General features: G+C 43.4%; 1 protein-coding gene across 1 annotated transcript in view; it reads left to right on the top strand.

Moving 5' to 3' along the window:
- The window catches only part of LOC128298521 (Krueppel-like factor 12), a 99,231-nt gene that overhangs the window by 42,733 nt on the left and 33,250 nt on the right, over window positions 1–23,248 (top strand). Inside the window, exon 3 of the mRNA XM_053034277.1 lies at window positions 9,381–9,441. Coding sequence (XP_052890237.1) covers window positions 9,381–9,441 — 61 coding nt within the window. The remainder of the gene's footprint in view (window positions 1–9,380; window positions 9,442–23,248) is intronic.

Genomic DNA, 23,248 nt, shown 5'->3' with positions numbered 1-23,248 from the left:
TAGCAAAATTCGACCCCAAACCTAGATATAAAATCACGATAAATTACACCCAATCGAGCACCACCATCCAAAAGAAAAACAGCCGAAAGATTACTATATGAATAATTTCTCAGTTAGATGCTAAAAACCATCCGGCTTATGAAAGTTTTAAATTTCATTCCGATAGCACCATTTATCGTGTTAGCAGGCAAAAGCACGCTAGAAGCTTTCACCACGCTACACCAATCTCTAAGGTATCGTAATTTCCTCATGTTCGTATACATTTGCAAATGAATATGCAAAAAAAGAACAAAACATCTCGTTCTAGTGTTTGCCGCGTCACAGTGCCTCCACAAAAGGTAGTCCGCAACTAACCGTAAATCTTCACTGTCAACCATCTGATGACCGATTCGCCAGGCGGGGAGATTTGTTTCCAGGCATGGTCTTTACCAAGCTTCGACGGAAGACCTTGACAACCGATCGCACATCGCTAGTTTTTGGCTTTGGCCACAGTCATTCCGAAAACTGATACGCCGTTATCCGCTATTCTTCCAACTTGGGGTGTGTCCGCGATAGTGAGGGAGCTCCAGCTTGGCGTCCAATAATAATGTCATCGAGTTGCTCAATTCGGAGCACGTCCATGGTTGAAAAGGCAGATGCAAAACTGCCAAAAGCGAAACCCAACCATTTGCATCAGTAAAATATGCCACATCCGCACCCTGGCAGCTGTGCCTACTGTGCCCGTATGGGATTGGTCACTTGATCTGCTATCGAAAGCGGAACCATAAACACACCCGTAAGAGCAAACCTGACCCGCCACCTCGCGCTAGTGCCAACTCAGTTTTCGCAGTGCATAAATTATTGGAGATTGTGAGCCTCCAAGTTATGTCCAAGAACGGAATCTATCCCGAACCGGGTGATGTGAATGAAATCAATGCTCGAGGTGCAAAAGGGGCTTCGATTTCACGACCTTTCCTCTCAGTGGTTGGCAACATATTGCAGATTTTTCAACATTTTATTCGATAGCTCACACACAATCGAATAGCTGCTGTTCAAGATAGTCACACAAAACAGCGTGCTACATGAAACGTTTCCGCTGGAGAGATCCTTATTGTATACCGCCAACGTTATCTAGGGATAGAGTATCGTAACACGTAAGTAGTGCCATTTTACTTAACAAAGCCGCATTCACAAACACGTTCGTACAAAGATAGCAAGATCCAACCACCAATAACCTATCGCAAGGTCGGCTCAGTTATAAAAATACTAAGAGCCAACCGAAAGCAGCGACACGATAAACTCGAATACACTTGACCGTGCCGTGACTCTCCCGTGCAGTGTAAGCGTTCGGATAAGGCCATTCCAAATGCAAATACTACCACCTAGCACCCTTGAGTGGCTGCCGCGTCCCGGACCAATCCCTACACTCCCAATCTCCGAATGTCAAGTGATTTGTTTGACATTCTATATCTATCTCCGAGGGATAAGCAAAAAAAAAGAAATATACCTCTGGATCAGGCGAAAACTTGTTGACTGCTGGAAGGCCGTACTCTGTTAAGGGCTTCAACACCTCGGCACGAGACTCCCCCCTAGTCAGCTGCATGCTTATCTGCCTCCGGACCCATTCTAATCTTCGACCACCGTATCATGCAAGGGAAGCGTAGGGGAGGTAGTAATTAAAATCAATCGATTACCGGTATTGTAGTTCGGTGCCCTTCTTGCCCCCAAGCAACAGCAGCACCAGATAGACGGGGACCTCACTGACCACTCCACGATAGAGGTGGCTTGGCAAGGTAAGCTCCCACCAGGTTACGCTATTAATTATCATAAACTATCGCACGACATATACACAAAAACGACCCCATCGGGCACAGCAAAGCGAGTTGGTGGGTTCCTTCTGGTGCTGCTTATATGGTTCACCCTTATTAACTTGTTCGCAAAACTTGGTGAGACTTTCATACAGTTCGCTCCCTGGTTTCCTCCACATATCCTCTGGAATATTGGTCGTTTGCCTGCAGGCCATCATTCGATTCTGGATCAACCAGATTGGAACAGGAGCAGGTGATTCTTGCTATACTCGTCTTGTTCCTTTCCCGATACAGATATCTTCCTAGTCTACCTTGTCTGGGCGCCTACCGTAACGGTGGAGAACGTTCGACCCCGGTGTCTGCAAATCCTCAACACTCTTGCTCCACATTCCCCACCGCCTCGTCCAATCAACCCGATCTCGGGCACACTCGGTGGGGTCGACCGGGCCAGCACACCATAAAGAACAAGATTAATGGTCCGCTGAATGGTCCCGGAGATTTATAGCAGCGACAAGTGAAACCAGCTGTCAAACACATACGGCGATCGCAATCGCCACACGCTGTACAGTTCCTGATCTTGATCGGATTTTCGCCTTCACCTCGCCCATGGCTTAGATTATTCCGACGACTACATTTGGGAGGAGAGTCACCGCCATTAGACACTATGGGCCGGCTTCTGGACACTCGCCTGTTTGCGTACACGCTGCGGTTGCTGCCGTGATTAGTGCACGCCGGGCCTAAGACGTTCCGCAAGGTATAGTCCGTATGTGTTTGCGGGCTCACTTACACCGGCACACACGGCCTGAACCACGCTTCGCAGCCGAAGCTTTCAGCAGATTAGCAACAAGCGATACCGGGCATCTCTAAGATCTTTGCGGGTCTCGGGTTCGGCGGTGGCAGAACTAATGCCAACTCCCAAGGTTAGGCCACAGCACCAATCGAAATCAGATCAGTCACGGTTTCGTAAGATCTCGATCGTACTGGTCGTTTTTCGCCAGGGTTTCTATTGAAAAATAATAAACCTCTTCCATTTCTGCATCACGAAAGCCAATCTGTCCGATCATGTCTGGATCGAATTTTGAGGAAATAAAACAAAACAATGAATTAAAGTTTTTTAAAGAATGTCGCACTGCCTTATTGACACCTACAAAGGGAAGTTTCGTTTCCATTCAGACACTTACTCTTCGTAGATAAGTGCCTATTATTTTGGAACGATTTTTGATTTTAATGCAACAAAATTGGCTCTGATTAACTCACGCAAAATATTTAAACAGGCAAGCAATTTAAATTAGTTACAAGTTTCACAACAAAGTATTACATTGCACATGTTTTCTTACTGGAATTCAAGTTTAAAACAACTGATCACCTCAATACCGATTGGTCCACAGCACTACTGCAAGACTTCCCTGTTCTAATGAGAACAGTTCGCAAAAGACCACATGCATGCTGGCGGAAAGCTACGAATGCCACCTAGAACCATATCGACCTGTCAGTCACAGGCCTTCGCATTCAATGTCGTGGCCTTCCCGCTAACTATGCTCGGTGCGCGCCCGCATCTCACTGCCGGAAAGCTCGACCGGGTATAATTGGTCCCCGGGTGGTGCATTACTCACCCCGGAAAGGATATCAACATCGGGATCGTTTTAAAAACGGGGAGTGCATTATCGTTTATGACAGGTAGGTCTGCGCCACCTGACCCTCGCCAATTTCCACCAATTCTACCCGTTGGCATTTCCGCAAAGGGGTAAAGGTATGTGGCGGGCCGTGATTAACCGTTTGCCACGTATGATGGATTAGGCCGGTTTTAAAGCACACCTATAGCCAGAGAAGAACAGAAACAGTTGGACAGAAAGAGGTGAGCACTTCAGGGTAGTAAAATCAACTTGCTGGACTGGGGATCTTTTCTCCTCGTGCTGTACACCGTGTGCCTTCCAGCACAGTTACACCAAACTTCCATCTGTTCAACGTGTGCTTGACGCGATCACCCCGACACTGGGTGAAGGGGCATAATTTACGGCAATGACAGGGGTGCCTCATTAGGCGCAGGCCCCATTTCGATTCTTTTACTTTACCTACCCATTGCCCGTTGGGCAGATCGGTGTAAATGCATATGGAAATGACCGCCCTGGTTGCTACAAGCCTCACTACCCGGCTCACACGCATGGCACAACGTCTTGATGTACAAACACGCTGCTTGCAGACAATGAGCTCCTTGAACACCCAGCTTAAGTAGCGCGTAATTTACAGACAAACAATTTAGCTGCAAACAATGTTCCAGTGGACAGTTAAAAGAGCGGACACAGCTTCCTGCTTGGATTCTGCAAGATCGTAACTCAAGGTATCCTCAGTACGTGTAAAGAATTGGAACTACTTTAAGATCAAGATTGCGATGACAGGAAATGATGATACCGAAAGTTGAAGAGTTAGTTACGTCTCTTTATTGCTATTCTTCATTTAACTGCATTTTCACTAATGCATTATTTGTCGATTAATGAAACACAGTCCTCAGGAATAACTCTCCGGCAAGGAGCATTATAAACGCAAGGTATTAGGATATTTTCTTTTGTACATATATCCCACAAGTAATTATATAGTTATTTACTTTTAAAACGTTTTGATATTTAAATTATACTACAAAAATTATCATACTGGTCGGAAGAGAAAAACTATGTAAGCTATTAACATTTTGTTTTATATCACAATTCATTTATTTTTAGACACATTCAACATTGACAATTTGACATGGTTAAGCACAATCTTGATTGAAATGTAAATGCTTCAATTTAAAATGTAAATACACTGGATTGTGAAACTAATGTTCGAAATAAAAAAAAATACCAATCGTTGCGATAGATGCTGTCCGAAAATAGTAACATACTTATGACTATTTTTTGTGCTGCATGTCCAACCCTCTAGCGGCAAACACAATTGTGCGTATCCTTCTTTTGTGCAATATCTTGTCCGCCTCAGCAAATGCCAACCAATTTTGTCACTCCACTACATCCATTGTGAGCAGCTTTCATGTTGTTTTCTTTATTCAACTATACTTTGTTTTACGGTGTGCCTTCTTCGGTGCCGAAGCACCTCACCGCTAAGGAGCTCGCGATCTTGTGCGAGCTTAAGCGCTTAAGGTTTCCTTTTTCGGGCGAAGATGCATACATATCTTTGCGCGGATATCGAACACCGGTTGAACAACAATGGATTTGAAAATTAACCACCCATCTCGAGGGATGGAACTAGAGGCAGAATATGAAAGCAAAACCCTACAGGTATAGGGACGGTACGCTCCCTGTACAACGGACCCACGGCTGGGTGGTCCAACGGCAACTTACCATCCTCTCGACTTTTGCACACGTGAATCATCTCGCGCCGAAGCTCGGGGCCGTAGAAACTGTAGTAAAAGTCACGGCTAATGATGAACCGTACCACCAAACCGTACCGCGCGGCAGAGGTATGAAATGTGTTTTTTTTTTCTTTTCTTTAGCGCACAAGGTTTGCTGTAAAGATATTTTTTTGTTTTCGTTTTTAGGACGCGTTTCGCGATCCCTCAGTAGCGCATCTGCCCGAGGGGTAGATCGTACGCTACGTTTCCTGCACTTCGCCATAGCTGGTATGTTGCACGCTGACCAAACCAATTAACTAACATCATCCGGGAGGGGCTGGACTTTGTCTTGAGAGGTCCGTAAAAGTGACATTTATTTGTTGCAGAAGGTAACGGCAGTGGCTGTGTCGTGGAATGATTCATGGTACATAAGCTTGTCTGGATTTACACCATAGCAAAGTTTCAGGAGTCTGGTTTATTTCATTTTTATTGTGCAAATGGATAATATACGCTACATTCTATATGAAACATTGTTTAAAGATGAATAAGAATCATCCACATCATTTTTTTCGCTTATTTATTTGTTATAACGTTGCAAGAATTTGTTTATCATATTCGAATCATATTCACTAAAAAACTAATTCCAAAGTAAATGCACATATCATTTAATTTTATGTTAAAATAAAATGTGTTTAAATGTTGCTTGCTTGTGACTAGATTAGATAATATCTAATACATCACTAATGTGATGTAATACAATCGTTGCTGCAAAATTTTGTCTCGTAGTCACCAATTTTTGTCGCTGATATATACATTTGTGTATTTGTGTATGTTGTGTATGTTGTGTATGTATCTAGCGAAATGTTTTTATTTTAATGATAAATGGAATTACATTTATTGTGAGCTAAGTAAATAATTTTATAAATCTATGTAAAAACATTGAGTTTTATCGATAATTTGAAATAGCTGAAATAGCCTTGCAACCATTGTTTTTGTCAATTTAGAAGGTGACCATTGTTAAATTCAATTGATTAATCAATGTTAAATTCAATTGATTTCATAATGCTGAATTAAACATAACATCAACGTTAATTGTGTTTGATGTTTAATTGATCTAATGCCATCAAATATTCCATACATGTGATGTAATTATTCAAGCTTTATTCGTACAAGGAGTACTTCACAACTTTAGACAAAAATTGATAATCACTGTCAAAAATTGGAAACTGCGAGACAAAAACTCATGTGTTAGAGACAATATACGAAAATATGGAGAAATCTACACAAAAATAATATGACAAGCAACCAGAAAAACCTTTACTACTATTTAATTCACCGAAAGGTACACAACAACGAAACACTCAAACATTAGAAATTTTGAAAAATGTGAAAACTGAAATAAAAATGCTAGAACACAAGTACGCAACTTGTCCCAGGATAAAACAAAAATGGGAAATTTTTCTAAAATTAACCAAGCATTTCAGTAGCACAAAAACTCAAAGCTGGGAAGAACTAGTTTTCCCTGATGCCACCAAGAACGGAGCGATTTTCAAAAAATTCGTTAATTACCTAAATGCAGTTTGTCAAAATCCCGATGTAGACATAAGTAAATAATTATTAACTATAGAATTTTATTCTAAGATATTTTATATTGAAATACAGTTTATGTTTAAATCTTTAAAAAAATCCAGTGATTTAATTTGGCTGCTATTTTTTGCGTAAAATGGACCAACATGCGTTCACAGTACGTTTCTTGTTATTTAAAAACTAGCTCTGTAAACGGCCTTTCCTAAAGTCACATTTTTCTCATGGCGTAAAGAAAGTCCAAACAGACTCTCAATACCCTTCGACCTTTGCTGTCGATGTGCTTGTACCGCACCAACAATCGCTAATGAATCGCATCGCGATTCTCCATCCAAAAACTTGTCCCTTTCTAAAATATACGTGCAGGACCGGGTGTGCAAAAATACTAGAACGGGCTCATCAAACGAAGCTCATGTTTCCTTCATTATTTCTCCAGCGCACACACACACGCGCGCATGCACACAGTCGATATCTGCACAGCTTCCCATTGGCAACGCCTTACCACCCCACGATCAGCCGGTGCAACGGCACACACATCCTAAAAGCTCCCATCCTTCGAACCAGCCAATGCAATCAGCCTAACATTCGATCACGCCCGTCGCATGGATGGGTTGTGGAATCAGCGATTGCAATCGAATAGTGCATCGATGCGAATTGCATTCCGGTTGGACGGAAGGGAATGGGATGTGGTCTTAAACAAACATTACCCACCCCCCCACACATTTTCACCGTTCGGATTTTGGAGCGTCGCTTCTAATGAATGGCAAAACGAGAGCCCACAAACGATGCGACACACCAGTGCGGAAGAGAGAGGGAGAGAGAGAGAGAGAGAGAGAGAGAGAGAGAGAGAGAGAGAAGCGCACAGCGTGAAAAAGATCGATCGTAGAAGAAGCATCGAGCGTGAAGCGCGATCGCATGATTCCGGGCACCCGCGTCTTCGGGGTGGAGATGCTGGGCATGAGCTCATAAATGAGCCGGTAAATAATTCTCCCACGCTCGTCCAACACGATATTTCAATTCCCTTCCCCACTCGTTTGTCTCCCCTTGGTTTGCACCATCCGTTTTTTTTTTCGCCATCAGGTTATTATTATTATTGTTATTAGTGACGCTGCTTGTGTTCTTTTCCTTTATGTAATAGATGCTAAAATGCGATTTAAGTTCAAGCTCTCGGCACGGTGGCACGGTGATCTTCTCCTTCGTGGACGCGAGACGTCATTCAAAAGATTGGGAGCACAAAAACGCCCGAACCCAACCCGGATTCACGTTGGAAAAACGGGGAACTTTTGAAAGGGCACGCTGGGCTGCCCTGATCGTCTACCCGCCGAATGGTGGCGGCTACACCTAGACCTAGATCAGACCATCCCGAGCGACTGCCAGGCGGTGGGCAAACATCATGAAACTGCTGCGCGGTGTTGCACAAGATTCGTTTTCTACACACACACATTTTGGAAGATGTTCTCCACACGGATGCCGTGACGGAGTTTCGTGCTTGCGTCTTCGGTCGAAAAAAAAAGCAAGGGTGGATTCGAAGGCGGAAGCATGCGCCGTGGAACCGTTTATTGTACGTCGTCATTCTCCAGCTCTCAGGCACGAGCATTTGAGAGGTCTCCAGGCCCGCGCACAACGCCCTTCATGATGGTGCAGGATCTTCAAATGCCGCCCAAGCGGTTCGAACTTTGCTGTCTCCGGGAGGGGATTCGATTGTGGCAGCGCACAGAGGCGTGGTGGTGAAAAAAGCACAAAAGTAGCTCACCCGAGTCCATCGCGCTGGGTTGTCGTTTCGGTAAAGGTTTCAGGCTAGCTGCAGTTTGGGAGCACCATGGGGTCCGACACGCGATGATGGGGTAGGTTCGTGTCCTTCGCCCCTAGATCGGTTGACTGGAAGCGCCGTTTTGGCCGTGTGAACCAGCTTGTAGAGACCCCAAAAAAGCGCATCGTTGCGACGAACTTGGACCGTCAAACTGAAACCACCTTCCACTGCTATGTGCATGAAGGATGAACCGAGCCAACCGAACGAACGAACCGTTTCGAACCCGGCAGTCAAGACATATCCAGTTTTGCTCCTTGCTCCTCTGCAGTCCTCCTCTGCTTCGCTGTCCACCGTGGAACCTGTAATGGTGGTCCACATATGTATATGTTTTAGCTAAGCCCGCTTACCGTCAGGCGCGATCGGATCGAGACCCGGGATCTACGTCCAAGCGCTCAGCTTAGGGTCGCACGAACAGCCTGAAAAGTCGAGATTTTGTGGAACGCGAGATACAGACGCAAAGGAAAAAGTGCTCGATAATTGGGTTGTTCCCACGCACTGTTGCGAACCGTTGCGGTTCAAGTGAACTCTCGCCAGTCTGCCAAGAAGTATCCACGATGGAGGATACTGGGGAGAAGCGAGCTCTGAGAACTTGTCAACTGGGTGTGTCTACGTACGGACGTTTTGTCGAAAAAAAGAATTGATTACACGATACGTAAAAAGGATCAGCAGCAATCAAATCGTTCTTTTGTGTTTTGTAGATTTTTTCCCAGCTGCAACTTTATTTGTTATTCGCAAGATCATAGAACTGTTCTAAGCGTCTTAAAGGTACATTGCGTACCCGGGAAGATTTAAAATTACATCCATAAACCCCATCGAACCTTTCAGCGTAATTAACACGAACAAACATTCGCTAATCCCATTTATTCTTCTTCCGCAGGCAGAGGGCCCACCAGTCCAGCTAGAGCCCGTCGACCTCAGCGTTCGTTCCCCGCCAAAAGGTATGTGTCACGCTTCTGCACGCACGACGTTCGCTCGTCGGTCACGTTTTTTCAAACACTCTGTTATGTTCCATCGTTCTAACCGCCGGGGAGGGCAAATATAGTTCGTTGTGATGCATTCAAACAACTTTGTCATGTAAATTTCAATTATTTTCTTATTTGACTCGCATTATTCTCCAACATATATACAGTTAGTAAAGTAACAAAAAATCAAGAACAATCTAATCTATTACAACTGATTTATAACCGATAACTGATTGTTTCCATCGCGAAAAAATTTGCAGACTTCATTTATTTCACTGTTGTTGCAGCCATCTAATCGATGCAACACTGCTTCCAATATTAATATGTGCGATTAAAGTGCAATGGAAAGCTGCAAAATTGTACCACCGGAATAAACCCCGACCTAACTGTGTGGCAAAAGAATGGGCCAACTGCTCGGCAGTGCCCGAGTTATATGGAAGCGTTCTGAACAATGTAATTTTTAATCCGAAGCTAAGCTAACTTGTATAATTACAACTTCAACTAATTTCGTATGGCGGTAGAATCTCGTGTCACAGATGACATCAATCGTGCGTACGACCCGTCGCCGTGCAGCGAGAGATCACCGATGACACAGCAGAAAGTCTACCATTAGAGTTGTGACGCATGCCACTGGACAGATCTGCAACTAAGCTGTTTTTGGCGATCAATGTTCAGTTATCGTGCCATCACATACGAAGACACACACCTCCAGAGAACCTCGGAGGCTGTTTGCTATTATATACCACTGCGTACGAATCCGAGTTCTAGCGATGCATAAACGTAGCTTCCATCTCGTTCACACGCGTTTATGCTACGGACGCGCATGCGTTCACGTCACGCACCCTATTTCTCCACTTGCCTTTGTGTTCTATTTATAGCTTCGCTACCATTCGGCGGAACCTTACAACGGTGCTCGGGGTAGCGAATGCTTTCATGTGTTTTTTTCTTGCACTTGGATGCGTGCATATTTTTTTCGTTTACATTAATAACATTCTGTTTTGTAGCAACAGTTAAGCAATGATTGACCCTAGAAAGTCTTACATTAGATTGCTTGTTATATTTATCAACATTTTTAGTAAGTTGTAAAAAATGAGCATTTATATAGTTATGATGTTTGTGGTTGTACAAAATATTTGGCTGATATTAAATTACTGATTTATTTTAAAAACACTCTAATTCACAAGTTTAAAATGCAATGATTCTTCTGGGTTAAAGAATGTAATGAACACAAAGTTTGCAAACTGTTCAGAATATTAGCTGTTTGAGGATGATTTTAGTTAAGCTTATTTCTGCTTAAAACTTTTAGCTTGGGTTCTGAACTTGATTGCAATAGCTGTTTCGCTTCGCTCCTCTCCGCTCTCTACTTTCGTTCCTTATGTTCTTAGTTTTGATCCTTCTTGGCTTAGAAATCAATTCGTTCTGCCCTTGTGTCCGTGGCGTTATACAGTGAGTAAAATTTCGTTAAAATACCCTTAAATCGCTCCTAATTTACCGAGTAATTTCCGGGTAAATTAGGAGAAAATTTGCAGTCTTTCATTTACCATTTAGAGCAGTTTTGACATTTTCACATTGGGGTTTTGGCTTGCTGATTTTTCCTTAAACAAGCTCGTAATTAAACGGTAAATTAAGGGACAATCTTTCACTGAGCATGCACCACGTGTAAAGTAAATGTTGTGAAACATTTTAAAATCAATTTAATCGCATGAACATTGTTTTATTTGATGCATTTTGAGACGCCATCACTCTGCCTCCACAACATACCAGCGAATGATACAGCCTGACGAAGAAAACAGTTTGAATGGGTGAATTAAGAGCACGTCCGATCATTTCGTCCTATACCACACTAGGGGTGTCGCAACAAGTAGAATCACACATAAAACAGGAAAAATTCAATAATGAGTGAATTAAGGGTTAAAGCAATAATGGGTCAATAATGAGTCGTTTATTGCATATGAATTGATATTTATATCACTATGGAATAACCTACGATTCCTCGAAACAGGATATTACAAACAATATTTAAAATGGATTGTGACATGTTATGTGGTTTTGTACACAATTTAATAAATTGACATAACCAACCCTAACGAGGAAAATGTTTATAAGCTAGGATGATCGCAACAAGTAAAGTTGTCATTCGGCAAAGGAGTGTTCAATAGTGTTATGACTTAGAGACTCAATCGAAAGCACCGTATCTTGGTTAAGCAGCTATTGTACAGCAGTTTCCTTCACGGTAAGCAACCGTGGCTCATGCAATTCAATTCTAATAAAATGCATATTTTTGTAACATTTCCCTTTTTCCCTCTCGCACGTTAAAACCTTTCACTGACGATGGTTGAATAGATAACAGTTCTTGATGAAAAGCAGTGTCCCCAAGAGGGATGGGATTTCCGTAGTTATACGCTGGCCATAGCCAACAGGAAAAAATGCAATATTTTACAGGTAGCCAACGTACGCGCGTGTTCATACCACTAGATCTTATCAGCGATAAGCAATCTACGGCCAGTGAACTACTATAGACACTTCTTCACTTCGAGCTAGATGCCTAGTGTTTGTCCTTCGGCCGACAGCAGCGACAGATGCCCGATCCTAACTGGCTGCAAACTGAACCTTAAAGCTGTTGAGATGCGCCACCAATCTAGCGCACGCGCGATGATTGGCTGTTGTAGTGATTTTTTTTATTCGCGAAAACCTTTTTTACACTGCGAGCCAAGCGTCTTGCTCAGAGATCCTCAGGTAAACGCTTATCTTTATGCCGCGATCACAAACAACGTTCCCTGCAGCGGCAAAGTTGAGGATTGACCAGCTCCCCTGGCCTAGCAAAAGCTGGAGAAATTCTGCGACCAAGTGCGATCCACAAGCGATAGTTAATGCGCGCTTTAAGGCGAATAATTGATGCGCGAGATGCTGTCAGTGATACGGGGCAGCGCGATACGCATAGTCTTCCTCGCGTTTGCCTCATTGGCGAAACGCCAATGCACCATCGCAGCTCAGTCGTGAAAGGTACACCCGTTGGTCATCCGATGGACGTTGGCACATAATTGATGCTGTGGTAGCGGAAAGGGGAGGAAGAGGTGAGTTTTTTCTCGCTTTCCTCTTCACTCGAAATGTGAATTGAGACAAGCATCTAATCATCGGATCGAACCGGCCGACGATGGAGTGCTGATTTGGTCGTTAAATCGAGAACGTCCAACCCGAGCGTGGATTGAGGCGTTGAAGGCTATACTCACTAGAGGATGGGGCGATCGCAAAACAAACCCAAAGCTTTACCATAGATCGAATTGTGGTTGACTGTGGAAAGAAGGCACCGAATTAATGAAAATCGATATTCGGATACTATTGAGTACTGAGCAACGCTAACGTTTGTGGTCATGTCTAAGCTTATAGATTTATTTGAATAATATTGCATCACGCAATATCTTTTTTTTCACTCAGTTACTTCGCATTGAGAACTATCCAATCGTAAAAGAATGAAATGCTTGTAGCAATCTGAGCATTTTCCAGGTCACAGCCACCATGGCTGTAGAGACCTACCAAATGTGTGGCATCCACAATATCCATCACTTCGGTACGATTCTCCCATACGATAGGGTCTCCCGTTTTTAAGCATATATTATTTAAACTAATCTCTCCTTCCGGTACGAACTTCAGCAAACACATTTGACCCGCGGCAAGCTCTTCTGTCAAACGTTCCTTACAATCGCTTTGATAGACTGGAGCGATTCTACCAAAATATGTTGTCCCCTTATCTAGAATTAGATTAAATTGCAATAGGATAAGCTTCAACGTTACAAAGCGTTATGAAGATACTTACTTTCGTTGATAGCAAAGAGACGAGCAGGAGTATGCGTATTATTCCGGTACAAACATCCAGGGAAATGAAAGGCATTAAGCTCGATTGGTGCCGTTAGGGATACGAGCGCAATGTTGTTGACACCTGTTATCGGGTCATAGTCTTCGTGCACTCGTACCCGCCGAATAGGTTGGATGACGTAGTTGGATGCGTCTGACGCTTGGATTCCCCCAATACGTGCTACAGTCGGTTTGTGTGGGTACGTATCCATACAACGAGCATTTACAACGATCATTCTCGAGGTGATTAGATAGCCCAGACACTCAAAAACGATTCTGCCATTGTTTTGAGCCCATCCAATTTCGGCCATATTGGGTAGATTGGTGTAAAGCGATTCATCGTTGAGCGCTCCTGAATAGCGCTCGCGTCGTATAGATTCGTAACGATTCTCGCAGCTCTCCAGCTCGTTGCGTATTGGATCAACGACAGAATTTCTCGCAATATCTCCCCATGGACAGCACACAATCGATCCGCCCGTGCAAATCGTTACCCTCTCACCTTTACGCAGTCGCTCCTTCGTGCTTAGACACTGCTCGTCAGGCACACAAATGCCCAAAGTACCGTCCCCGTTGCTACACTCATCGCTACGTTTCAAGTCAGGATTTATGATGATCACAGAGTCCGAACGTTTTTCTGCACCGGGTCTCCGTTTGTTTAGTATTACAGATTGTAACCACGCCACATGAGGAGCAAGCTTTAAGGCCACTGTCGGCTCCCCGTGGCCACATGTTCGACCGGCAACGGTCAACGCGTACACGTACTTGAAGTATGCGCCGGCCCTATTGATGTACCGCTGTACAGGTGCGCCAGGAATATCCTTACACACTCCCGGCACTATCCATTGGTCACTGCGGAAGCAAGCATGCTCTCTGTCGTCGAAAATCTCGTCCGATCGATTACCAATCAGTTTAGCCAACTGTTTGCTACAATTCGTCCAGGGATAATAATCCATCGCGTGTTGTACAAATACGTTGTGGACACCTGAAAGTATAATATTTCACGTAAGATATTTGTAACAGATAAATAATGCACATGCGTGTATTTACGTTCATCATTGTATATGAAATCCTCCTGAAAGTGGTTTAAATTACTCAGTCCAACGCCGGTTAGATCAACTCTTTCGTCAGGCATGTTGCTATACGGCCAGATACAAGCTGGAACTATACTTAGACGCGTTTTTAATTTAACCACCGCTATGTTGTTCTTGTGCGAGCCTTTCATATAATGAGGATGCACAGTGATTGATTCGATTGGATAAGACTTATTTTTATATGCCGTTTCGTGAATTGCAGCAACCGGTTGTGATCTGTTGGAAACAAAGAAGGGATATACTTTTATGCACATAGTTCGCAGGGCAACAATTATCTCACCCATCTGGTGTAGTAGGGACAACGCAATTCGCCAGTGTTAGAATAGTCTGCTGATCAACAAATGTACCCGCACAACTGGGCCTTGTCACATTTTTCGTTTCTGAAGGCCATTCAAACTGCACGATGTAATCCAGATATCTTTCGGCATTACTTTCCACCTGATAGCTGTTTATCGGTATGTCACCATTACGCTCGTACATAAGACCATCGATCCGTGGTCGGTATTGGGCAAAACGATGTGCACAAACCATCGGCAAGAAGGCTTGCGGTGTTACTGAAACATTCCGCTCGAGCAAAACCCCCATCAACCAGTCACGGTAATGTGCGATTTTGGTATAACCTCGACGAGGATTGCAGGAGCCCAACGTGAAGCTGGAAGACAATATGCCGACCAAGAAGGGGCTAGTTTTAAAGTTGTGCAGTAGTCGTACTTGCAGTGGGTTACCTTCGGGCACTTGCTAGGGAATAATAGTATCTTACCATGATTATTATGAAGTAATGCGTTTATAAGGGCGGAGCATATTCTTACCGTGCAATCATTTGCATCAAACTTTGCAGATTCCATGCATAGCTGAGTGTCTGGCAAACCTTGGTCCCGAGTCGTAAGTGAAACACAATCTCCACTCTCAACATCTAGTCTGTTCATCTCCTCAGTTGCATACTTGGATGTTTGGTGATCGCTGTTCGCTGGATTAAAAGCGAGAATAGAATGCCAATGAACCATTGTCAATTATCACTCTACTTACCAGTAGTACGTAATAAAGAGTCCAATTTCGGAAATGGTATCTCTTCCCACAGCCATAAACATGTCGGTACCACTGTTGCGTTGATTCTGCGAAAATGAAACTCTATCACGTAAACGGAATTTTTCACCATTTAAACGTCAATTATAACTTACGCAATTCGTCTATCCAACTGAATAAGGGCGATATCATTCTTTCCATTTGTTGGTGAATACTCGGGATGACGTATGATTTCTTTAATTTCTCGCTGTTGAACGTAGTTAGGTCCTCCCAGCCGTACGACGTTGGGTGCACTATTGCAAGATATGTGAGTTCCAAATGTTTCAGATTAAATTTTTAAAACGAATTATTACTATGCTCCTACCTTTCGCCTGAAGTGCAATGCGCTGAAGTAAGTACAATCTTGTCCCATATCAGTGCACCCATGCATGTCCATTCGACAGTGCCTCCTTCACGAGTTCTACCGATTGCGGCAATGTGGCTATAATCACGAGGTTCATCGTAGGGTTCCAGCGGTTGCGGAATCTTTATTTCATCTCTTCCATATCGCATGTAACGAATGTGACAATCTGCAACCGTTTCACTCTGTATAAGTTATTCGCCACAATCAAAACACACTACAACTTACCTTCAAGCGTAGCGTTTTCTTGGGAAAGAAAAGGATCTTCATCATTTGATCCTATGTCTAACGGGAAGAGGTTGTAAAGAGCTGTAAGCAGGGTTTGGAATACAACTTTTAGCTACATTTATTGTAAACACTTGTGCTTTACTATACCATAAATGTGGCTGCAAAGAAACGATAACACTACAAACAATACCGGACAGAACTTCATTCTAATAGCACTGCTGAACTTAGACTAACACCTTGCTCTCTGAGATGAGGCTCTTGCCGGAGCAGATAAGTGGAGATTCGTTAACAATCTTACAAACACCGTTAAACACTCTGCTCTCGTTGCCTCTTTTTACAGTGTAAACAAATAAGCACAATAATCAGGTTAGAAATCCCCAAGCCGATGATCAAGATCTCGAAGGTCGCATGGAACTGGTTTGTTTGTAATCTGGTAAATTCTGTCTGATGCATTTACACATCGACTGTATGCATTGTAATCGCACGAAAGCTGCTGCATGTGTGCATTCGGATTGCTCAGATCACTTCATTTGCATTGTTTTTTGCTACCCGTTGCTAGTCACGATGTAGTCGGTGTGTTTGGCTATCACGAATAATCAGCAGCAATATACGCACATGAGCTATCATGAGACAGAGAATCATTGTAGAAGCTTAATTACTGACAGGTTCAAAAAACAAGTTGCTCGCTGCATTACAGCCCATTTTCCACCCAACGGTTTAGTTCGAATGTATACTACACCAATATTTAGAATTTAGCTGCCCTGCAGTTACTTTGGCGATGGGAATTCCGTGCCTTACATGGTGTAACAGGTTTTTTATTAATCATCATGAATGTCAAAATAGTCCGAACCCAAGTCTTTTATGAGAGCTATAAATCTGACGTATTCTAATTGCTTTTTTATAAGAAGAACACGAATTTATTTTAAAAAGATTGTAAAAATAGTGGCCACGTTTGTATAAAATTCAGATGATCAATTGTGCATCATTATAAAATGAGCTTTGGTGCGGAATCTCCAAGCCAAGCTGCGTTTAATTTTCTTTTTCATCTCCTCTTGTATCATTCCGGAGTTTTAATTCCAGCACCATTCCATTCCGATCCCTTACAAAAAAAAGCACATAGGATTGCCACGATGCAGCTAATCTAATCCACACGCGAAGAAAACAAGCTTAGTTCGCTTACCTGCGCCCAACGTTGGAGCCACAGGAGAATGCATTACTCGGCGTTTGGTATGTGTAGGCAGGGAAACAGGAGTTCGCATACACGGTGAAGCTCGCACATGCTCTCATGCGTGCGGCGCGTCGGTGCGTGCCGGCGTACATTTAGCGCAAGTGCCATTATTCGACGGTAGCGGTAAATTGAAATGACAAGTAGGCCGCGGCCACGACATCCCCATTGCAAGCCTCCACAGATGGAATCCTTCCAGCCAGGCGGGTCCCCGCGTCCTTTCACCGCCTGAAGATCATGCCGATCTGTCCGCACCTAAGATCAATCATCGGTTGCGTCTCGAAACTGGTGAGGCACGTAGCAGACGCCACCGTGTCGGTGTCCCTCGCCGCAGTGTGCCGTGGCCGGTGACCTGGCAGGTGAAAGGAAAAGGCATCTCTGCTTTGATCGCTAAGGCATGCGAATGAATGCGACAATTTGTCGCAACATTATGATATGAACCGAACGGGCACCACCGACGACGACAACCGCAATGTCTTCGGTTAAACGAAAACAACAACAAAAAATGAATAGTTTCCCTTGGGCAATTCTTGGACACTCGACTGGGTAGGATTGAATCGGCTGAACTGAGGACAGTTCACCAATGTTACTGCAGTCATTCGCATTGCCAATACGAACCGTAACGCCAAACCATCTAATGGCCCAACGCCACGGTTCTGATACCGATGAAAAGTTCAGGACATTCTGTAGCAACCGACCGGTAATTGATCTCGATTCGAATCACGTTACAAAGCGAATGTAGTGGCGTTTTTGAACAACTTGTACAAAAACTCCACACGCGGAAGGCAACAGCAAGAAGTTCCTGGCGCTTTCTACAGGCAAGGGTACAGCGATTCTAAAGCATGTTAAAGTAACAAAAAGATGTACTTACAACCGTAGCACATTGTACCACATTCGAACACCCTTTGCTAGATGTAATGATGCTGTGAACAGTCTTACCTGTGACAGGAAAGACGCCACCAACGCCGGTGCTCGCTTATGTTCTGGAAATCGATTGCTTCCTGTTGCGATGCAGCCGTCGATTGATACGCGCTCGATTGACGATTCATGACATGTCGTTTCCTATGGGGAGTGCTTTTTGCGAGAACAACTACCCGCCACCATGGTGGACTAGGGACGCATCCCAAGATGGTATGACAGATAAAGAGTGCGCTCATTTCTTTACATCTGGCGAGCAACTTTATTTGACAGCCGGCGTCCGGTCCGGAGCGATTCGTACCCGACGTGGCACGGAAACATGCATTGAATCGTAATTTCATTAGACTACATTGATGGTTGCGATATGATGCGAGAGAAGTGGAGATTCATGTCGCTAGACAGGAAAATTGTTCTTGTCGTATGTTTTTATTGGTTTGCGGCAATAGTTTACAGCAAAACAAGATGCTGTGAATAATCGAAAAAAGTTCTTCACTTCGTAATATATATTTTACATGATCAACATACTTTCAATACACTGTAAACTTTTTGTATAACACATATGCCGTTCTTGTTTATCATGTCTACTCGAGCGCACGATTTATAGACCTCTTAAAACATCCAACGTGCGCAACACATACAACAGGACTCTGCTGACTAATTAAATTTTCATGCACATCAAACCGCGATTAGATTAGACGCGGTGTGCTGATGAGTCTGGGCAAGTGAAGGTCTATACATTGTATCTTTCGCACATATCCCTCGCAACCTCGACCTTCTATGCTCTACCACAGCAATTCAAAATGGTCTCATGTACGACCAAGCTGGAAACGGTATTGAGCTAGATTAGGAGCGTAAAAAAACGAGTCAAACTTGATCTGTTGATTATGATTTATTTATCGTACAACGATAACATATAGCACCGGGTTTGGCTATTCTGCACTATTTTTCTTCTCAATTAGCAGTGGCTCTGCGTCACTTTTATTGAAGACCAGGAAAACTAGTTTCCATTTCTTATTACTTGATTTTTATTTGTTTAAAAATAACAGTGAGATCATATTGCCATACGAAGTTTGTACTAGAGATGAGAATAATCACTCTTTTGAATGATTTGAATCAGAGTCAAAGAGTGGGTTCAAAGTTTACCTTTACTCACTCTTTTGATATTCATTAAAAAGTACACTGCATTAATGTTCTTACCACTCTGTTGCGTTTATACTTACTCTCGCTCTCTGTGCCGACTAGAAACTCACACAGGAGTGAGTAAAACTGTTTATCATTTTTACTGATTATAATCTAAAGAGTAATAAAACCGTTTTACTCACACCTGAGTGAGTTTCTAGTCGGCACAAAGAGTGAGAGTGAGTATAAACGCAACGCTTTAAGTGGTTAAAGGAGTCATAAAAACTCTTCGTGCTGATTTATACTCATTCACTCTCTCGAAGGTTTTAACTCACTCACTCACTCTTACTAAGCGCGCACATCTCTGGTTTGCACGGGGGTACATTTGTTTCAATTCATATTTTAAGCTCAAGTAGGAATCTTACATCGAACAATCCATATACACATGATCGATCGTTTCTAATGCATCATAATCCCACTCTAAATGACACAGACTATGATACGTATGGAATGGCTGCAAAACGAATGGCAACGTCAGTAATTTTCAAATTAACAAATCACCACCGAGTACAGCTGTACGGTTCCCAGTCGGGGTATGGTTCCTCGTCCCGGTTACTGATTGAACCAATTACACTTCGCGAATGCGCAAACGTATCTTGCGAAACGCGAATGAGCATTCAGCTCAACCAGGTAGATTGACTCAAAATATGAATGCCTCATATCCGAGTACCTGTAACGGTTGTGCATGTCAAGTGAGAAAGTTGCATTCGAAGAAGTCAGCAGTCAGTGAGAAAATGCCTTCACCGGGCGGACTAAGGGCCGAAACGGTAGCAAATGCAAGTAGATTAGTACACCCTGCCGAAGAGATTCATCAGCGCGTACCGCGGTTGGACAATTCCCGCCAATATGTTGTTAAGTCACACGCTAATTGGTATTTGATGTCCAATCCGGTTAAAGCTGCCGCACTCGAAGCAACTACTGCCCCCGGTACGGTGTGTGCCCCGAAAACCAGTACTCACACCTAATCGCGAAAAAGCTCACTAGTTAACACCTTTCGCTCCTCGAAACACTGGCACTGGCTGCCAGTGCTGTGTGCAACGTCGCGCCTCCTAGCCCGATGCTGCGGTCAGTGTAGACTGATCCTAGCGGTCAGGTGAGTACACCTCAGATGAACACTTCTTCTCCTCGAGCCGAGCGGCGGGAGCACAGTTGGCTCCTTCGTTTTCGTGACAAACATAACTAATTAAAGTCATCCCTCGTTATCGTGTGCGACAAATCGACCGCTCGGGCGGGATGTGGAGTAAAACACGGGGAAGGTTGCAATGGCGACGCCTGTCCGTTCGTCGTCTCGGACGCTGACACGTCACACACAGATTCCGGGGCCCGATTACTCGATTCCTCCTCGAACGCTTGTACCGCATCGACATAGCCCAATGCTGCCAACCCTTCGGAACACTTACACCCGACCGATCATTTATCTCTAAACCACTTCGCTGGCCACGCTGGATCGGGCCATTGGATGCATTTTCCTTCACCACAGCGCGATGACACACGCTGGACACTTTTTCAACACACGCACACACATAGCTCGCCAAGAGGCCAAGAGGCGATGGAGTCATTTGTCGCATAAATTAATTTTTGCACCCATTACCGCTTCCACCCGCCGTTACCAACCCCTCTCCCTGTCCAATCACTGTGGGGACCGTGTTTTCCCGCACCAGCGCCGGGCATGAGGCGCGAAAGCATTTTTCCAACCGTTGCAAGCAAACATGCACTTTGGAGTGAAAAATAAACATTATAAACCGGACCGTGTGCTCTGCCGCGTGCATCACGAGAGGTGAAACACTTTTAACACGTTCGCGCTGACCGGTGGTGGAAAAAAAGAGGTGGAAAAAGTATTCCAGTAAGTGTGAGAAAATTAATAACTGCTCAAAGATATTTGTATCATCGGGTGCGTGGCGTATTATGATCGTTGTTTTGTGCTTGTGTTGGCATGTTATTATTTGTCTACTTCCGCTCTCGGTTTGCTAATGGTACTTGATTTGCTTGTTGTCTGCGATGCAGAAAGGAATGTTTGTTCCGATGCTGTTATGGGTGTCATTGTTTCCGGTGTCCCTATAAGGGTAGTGAAATTGGCGGCTGAGAATCTGATTTAATATCGGTGAGCTTTTTAAATATAATTTTTAATAAAATAAATAAATCCAAAAGCTTTGAGGCCAACAAGGATAATTGACAATGGATAGCCAATTACACGATAAAGCAAAAAATATGCAAATCTAAAGTAAATCAAAATCATTGATTTTCTGAATCCTAGTTTTCCTTCGATTTTATTTGTGAAGGACGACATAACGACGACAAATATTTGTCTCCTTCCTTCATTTTCTCTTGGCCTTTATTCAAAAGAGATATTTAAACCACCACGAAATGTAACACGAGCTATTTTTTTTTTGGAAACTGTATTAGCTCAATTTTGTATTACCTTACTCACTCTTTTTCATTTCCAACTCGCTCACTTACTCGTTTTGCATTCTTTTTACTCATGAGTGAATAAAACGAGTTGTTATCTTACGTTTCAACTCGCTCACTTACTCATTTTGCAAATAGCCACTGTGAGTGAGTGAAACAAGAAAGAGTCATTATAACTTAATGTGATGAGTGAGTGCAACTCCGTACGTTTCAACTCACTCACTTTGCCCATCTCTAGTTTGAATGCTTATTACATTGGATATTGGATTCAAACAAAATTTAATGCATTTAACTATCCTTTTTTTGTCGTCGTCGTACAACATTTGTACAGTTTTTAAATGCTTACCTAACTACCTACCATGTAATACCGCTTATGTGTAGTAGTAGTAGTAGTCTTTTGCAGGTAAAAACATAAAAAAAATCCGTGAAAAATACCACTTAAGTAATATTGGATATTATTAAGTAGTTTTAACAACCGTCATTTAAAAACGGTATAGAACAAAATGTTGTAGAAGAAACGAAAATTCTGTTATTCACCATCGTTTGACTTCCATGAGCTTGCTATTCGAAATATTTAAGTAACATTTAGAACAACTTGAAAACTTTGCTAACAGGTTTGCTGTAATAGGAACCAGTTGATATACTGACAATCGAAGGATGTTTTTAGATGAAATATGTTGCTATAACATGCCACATGTGTCAAGGTAATTAGCTGCTTTACAGTTCAATCTTCTCAATACAACCTGTTCAAACAATCTCGAAGTATGCCCAATTTCATTAAGCACCTCATTGCGAATATCTAAACATGGTGTTCATTACAATGTAAGCCAACACTTTCAGCCGGTGTTGTGCGCTATCAAACTTGCTATCGCTTTTAATTAGTTTCATTGCATTTCAAGCCAAAGACCGTCGGAATGGTAACAAAACAAACAAGGTAGCAAAACACTTCCCAAGAAAAGGTGTCCTAATTCGTCACCTAAAACTTGGAATACGGATTCCTTATTTATCATATTCCCCAGTCGAACCAACGTCAGTCTCAGTTTCACTCGATCGCTTGCGCTGTCTCCATATCAGGTGCGTTTGTGATGCGAAAATTATCTTGTTTCCCTCTCCTTGCCTCGACTCCAGCTAGCTAGTACGGCTGCAAATATACCAGCAATGAGTACTATCCCAAGCGAGCGGAAGAAATGGCACTTGATGTTTATATGACAAACGACCGATCAAGGCAATCGGACCGCAGGGGAAACGCACAACGTCGCAACCACCGCTCGCCACGATCGGTACAAAGCTAGAAAGCACACGCGCTGCATACATTCCGGCCAGGGGAAGCTGCGATGCGATGAGGCGGTTGTGCAGCAATTATGCACCTCGGTTAAATAATGCTGCTGGTGGCGGGTCCCCGATGTTGACGTTTGATGGACTGGCAAGTACTGCTGCTGAGATGTCTGAGTTAATCTTTCT

The sequence above is a fragment of the Anopheles moucheti genome, chromosome 2, assembly GCF_943734755.1.
Source record: "Anopheles moucheti chromosome 2, idAnoMoucSN_F20_07, whole genome shotgun sequence".
NCBI lineage: Eukaryota > Metazoa > Arthropoda > Insecta > Diptera > Culicidae > Anopheles > Anopheles moucheti.
Note: the sequence above shows the minus strand (reverse complement) of the source record. Positions and strands in the feature narration are given on the sequence as shown.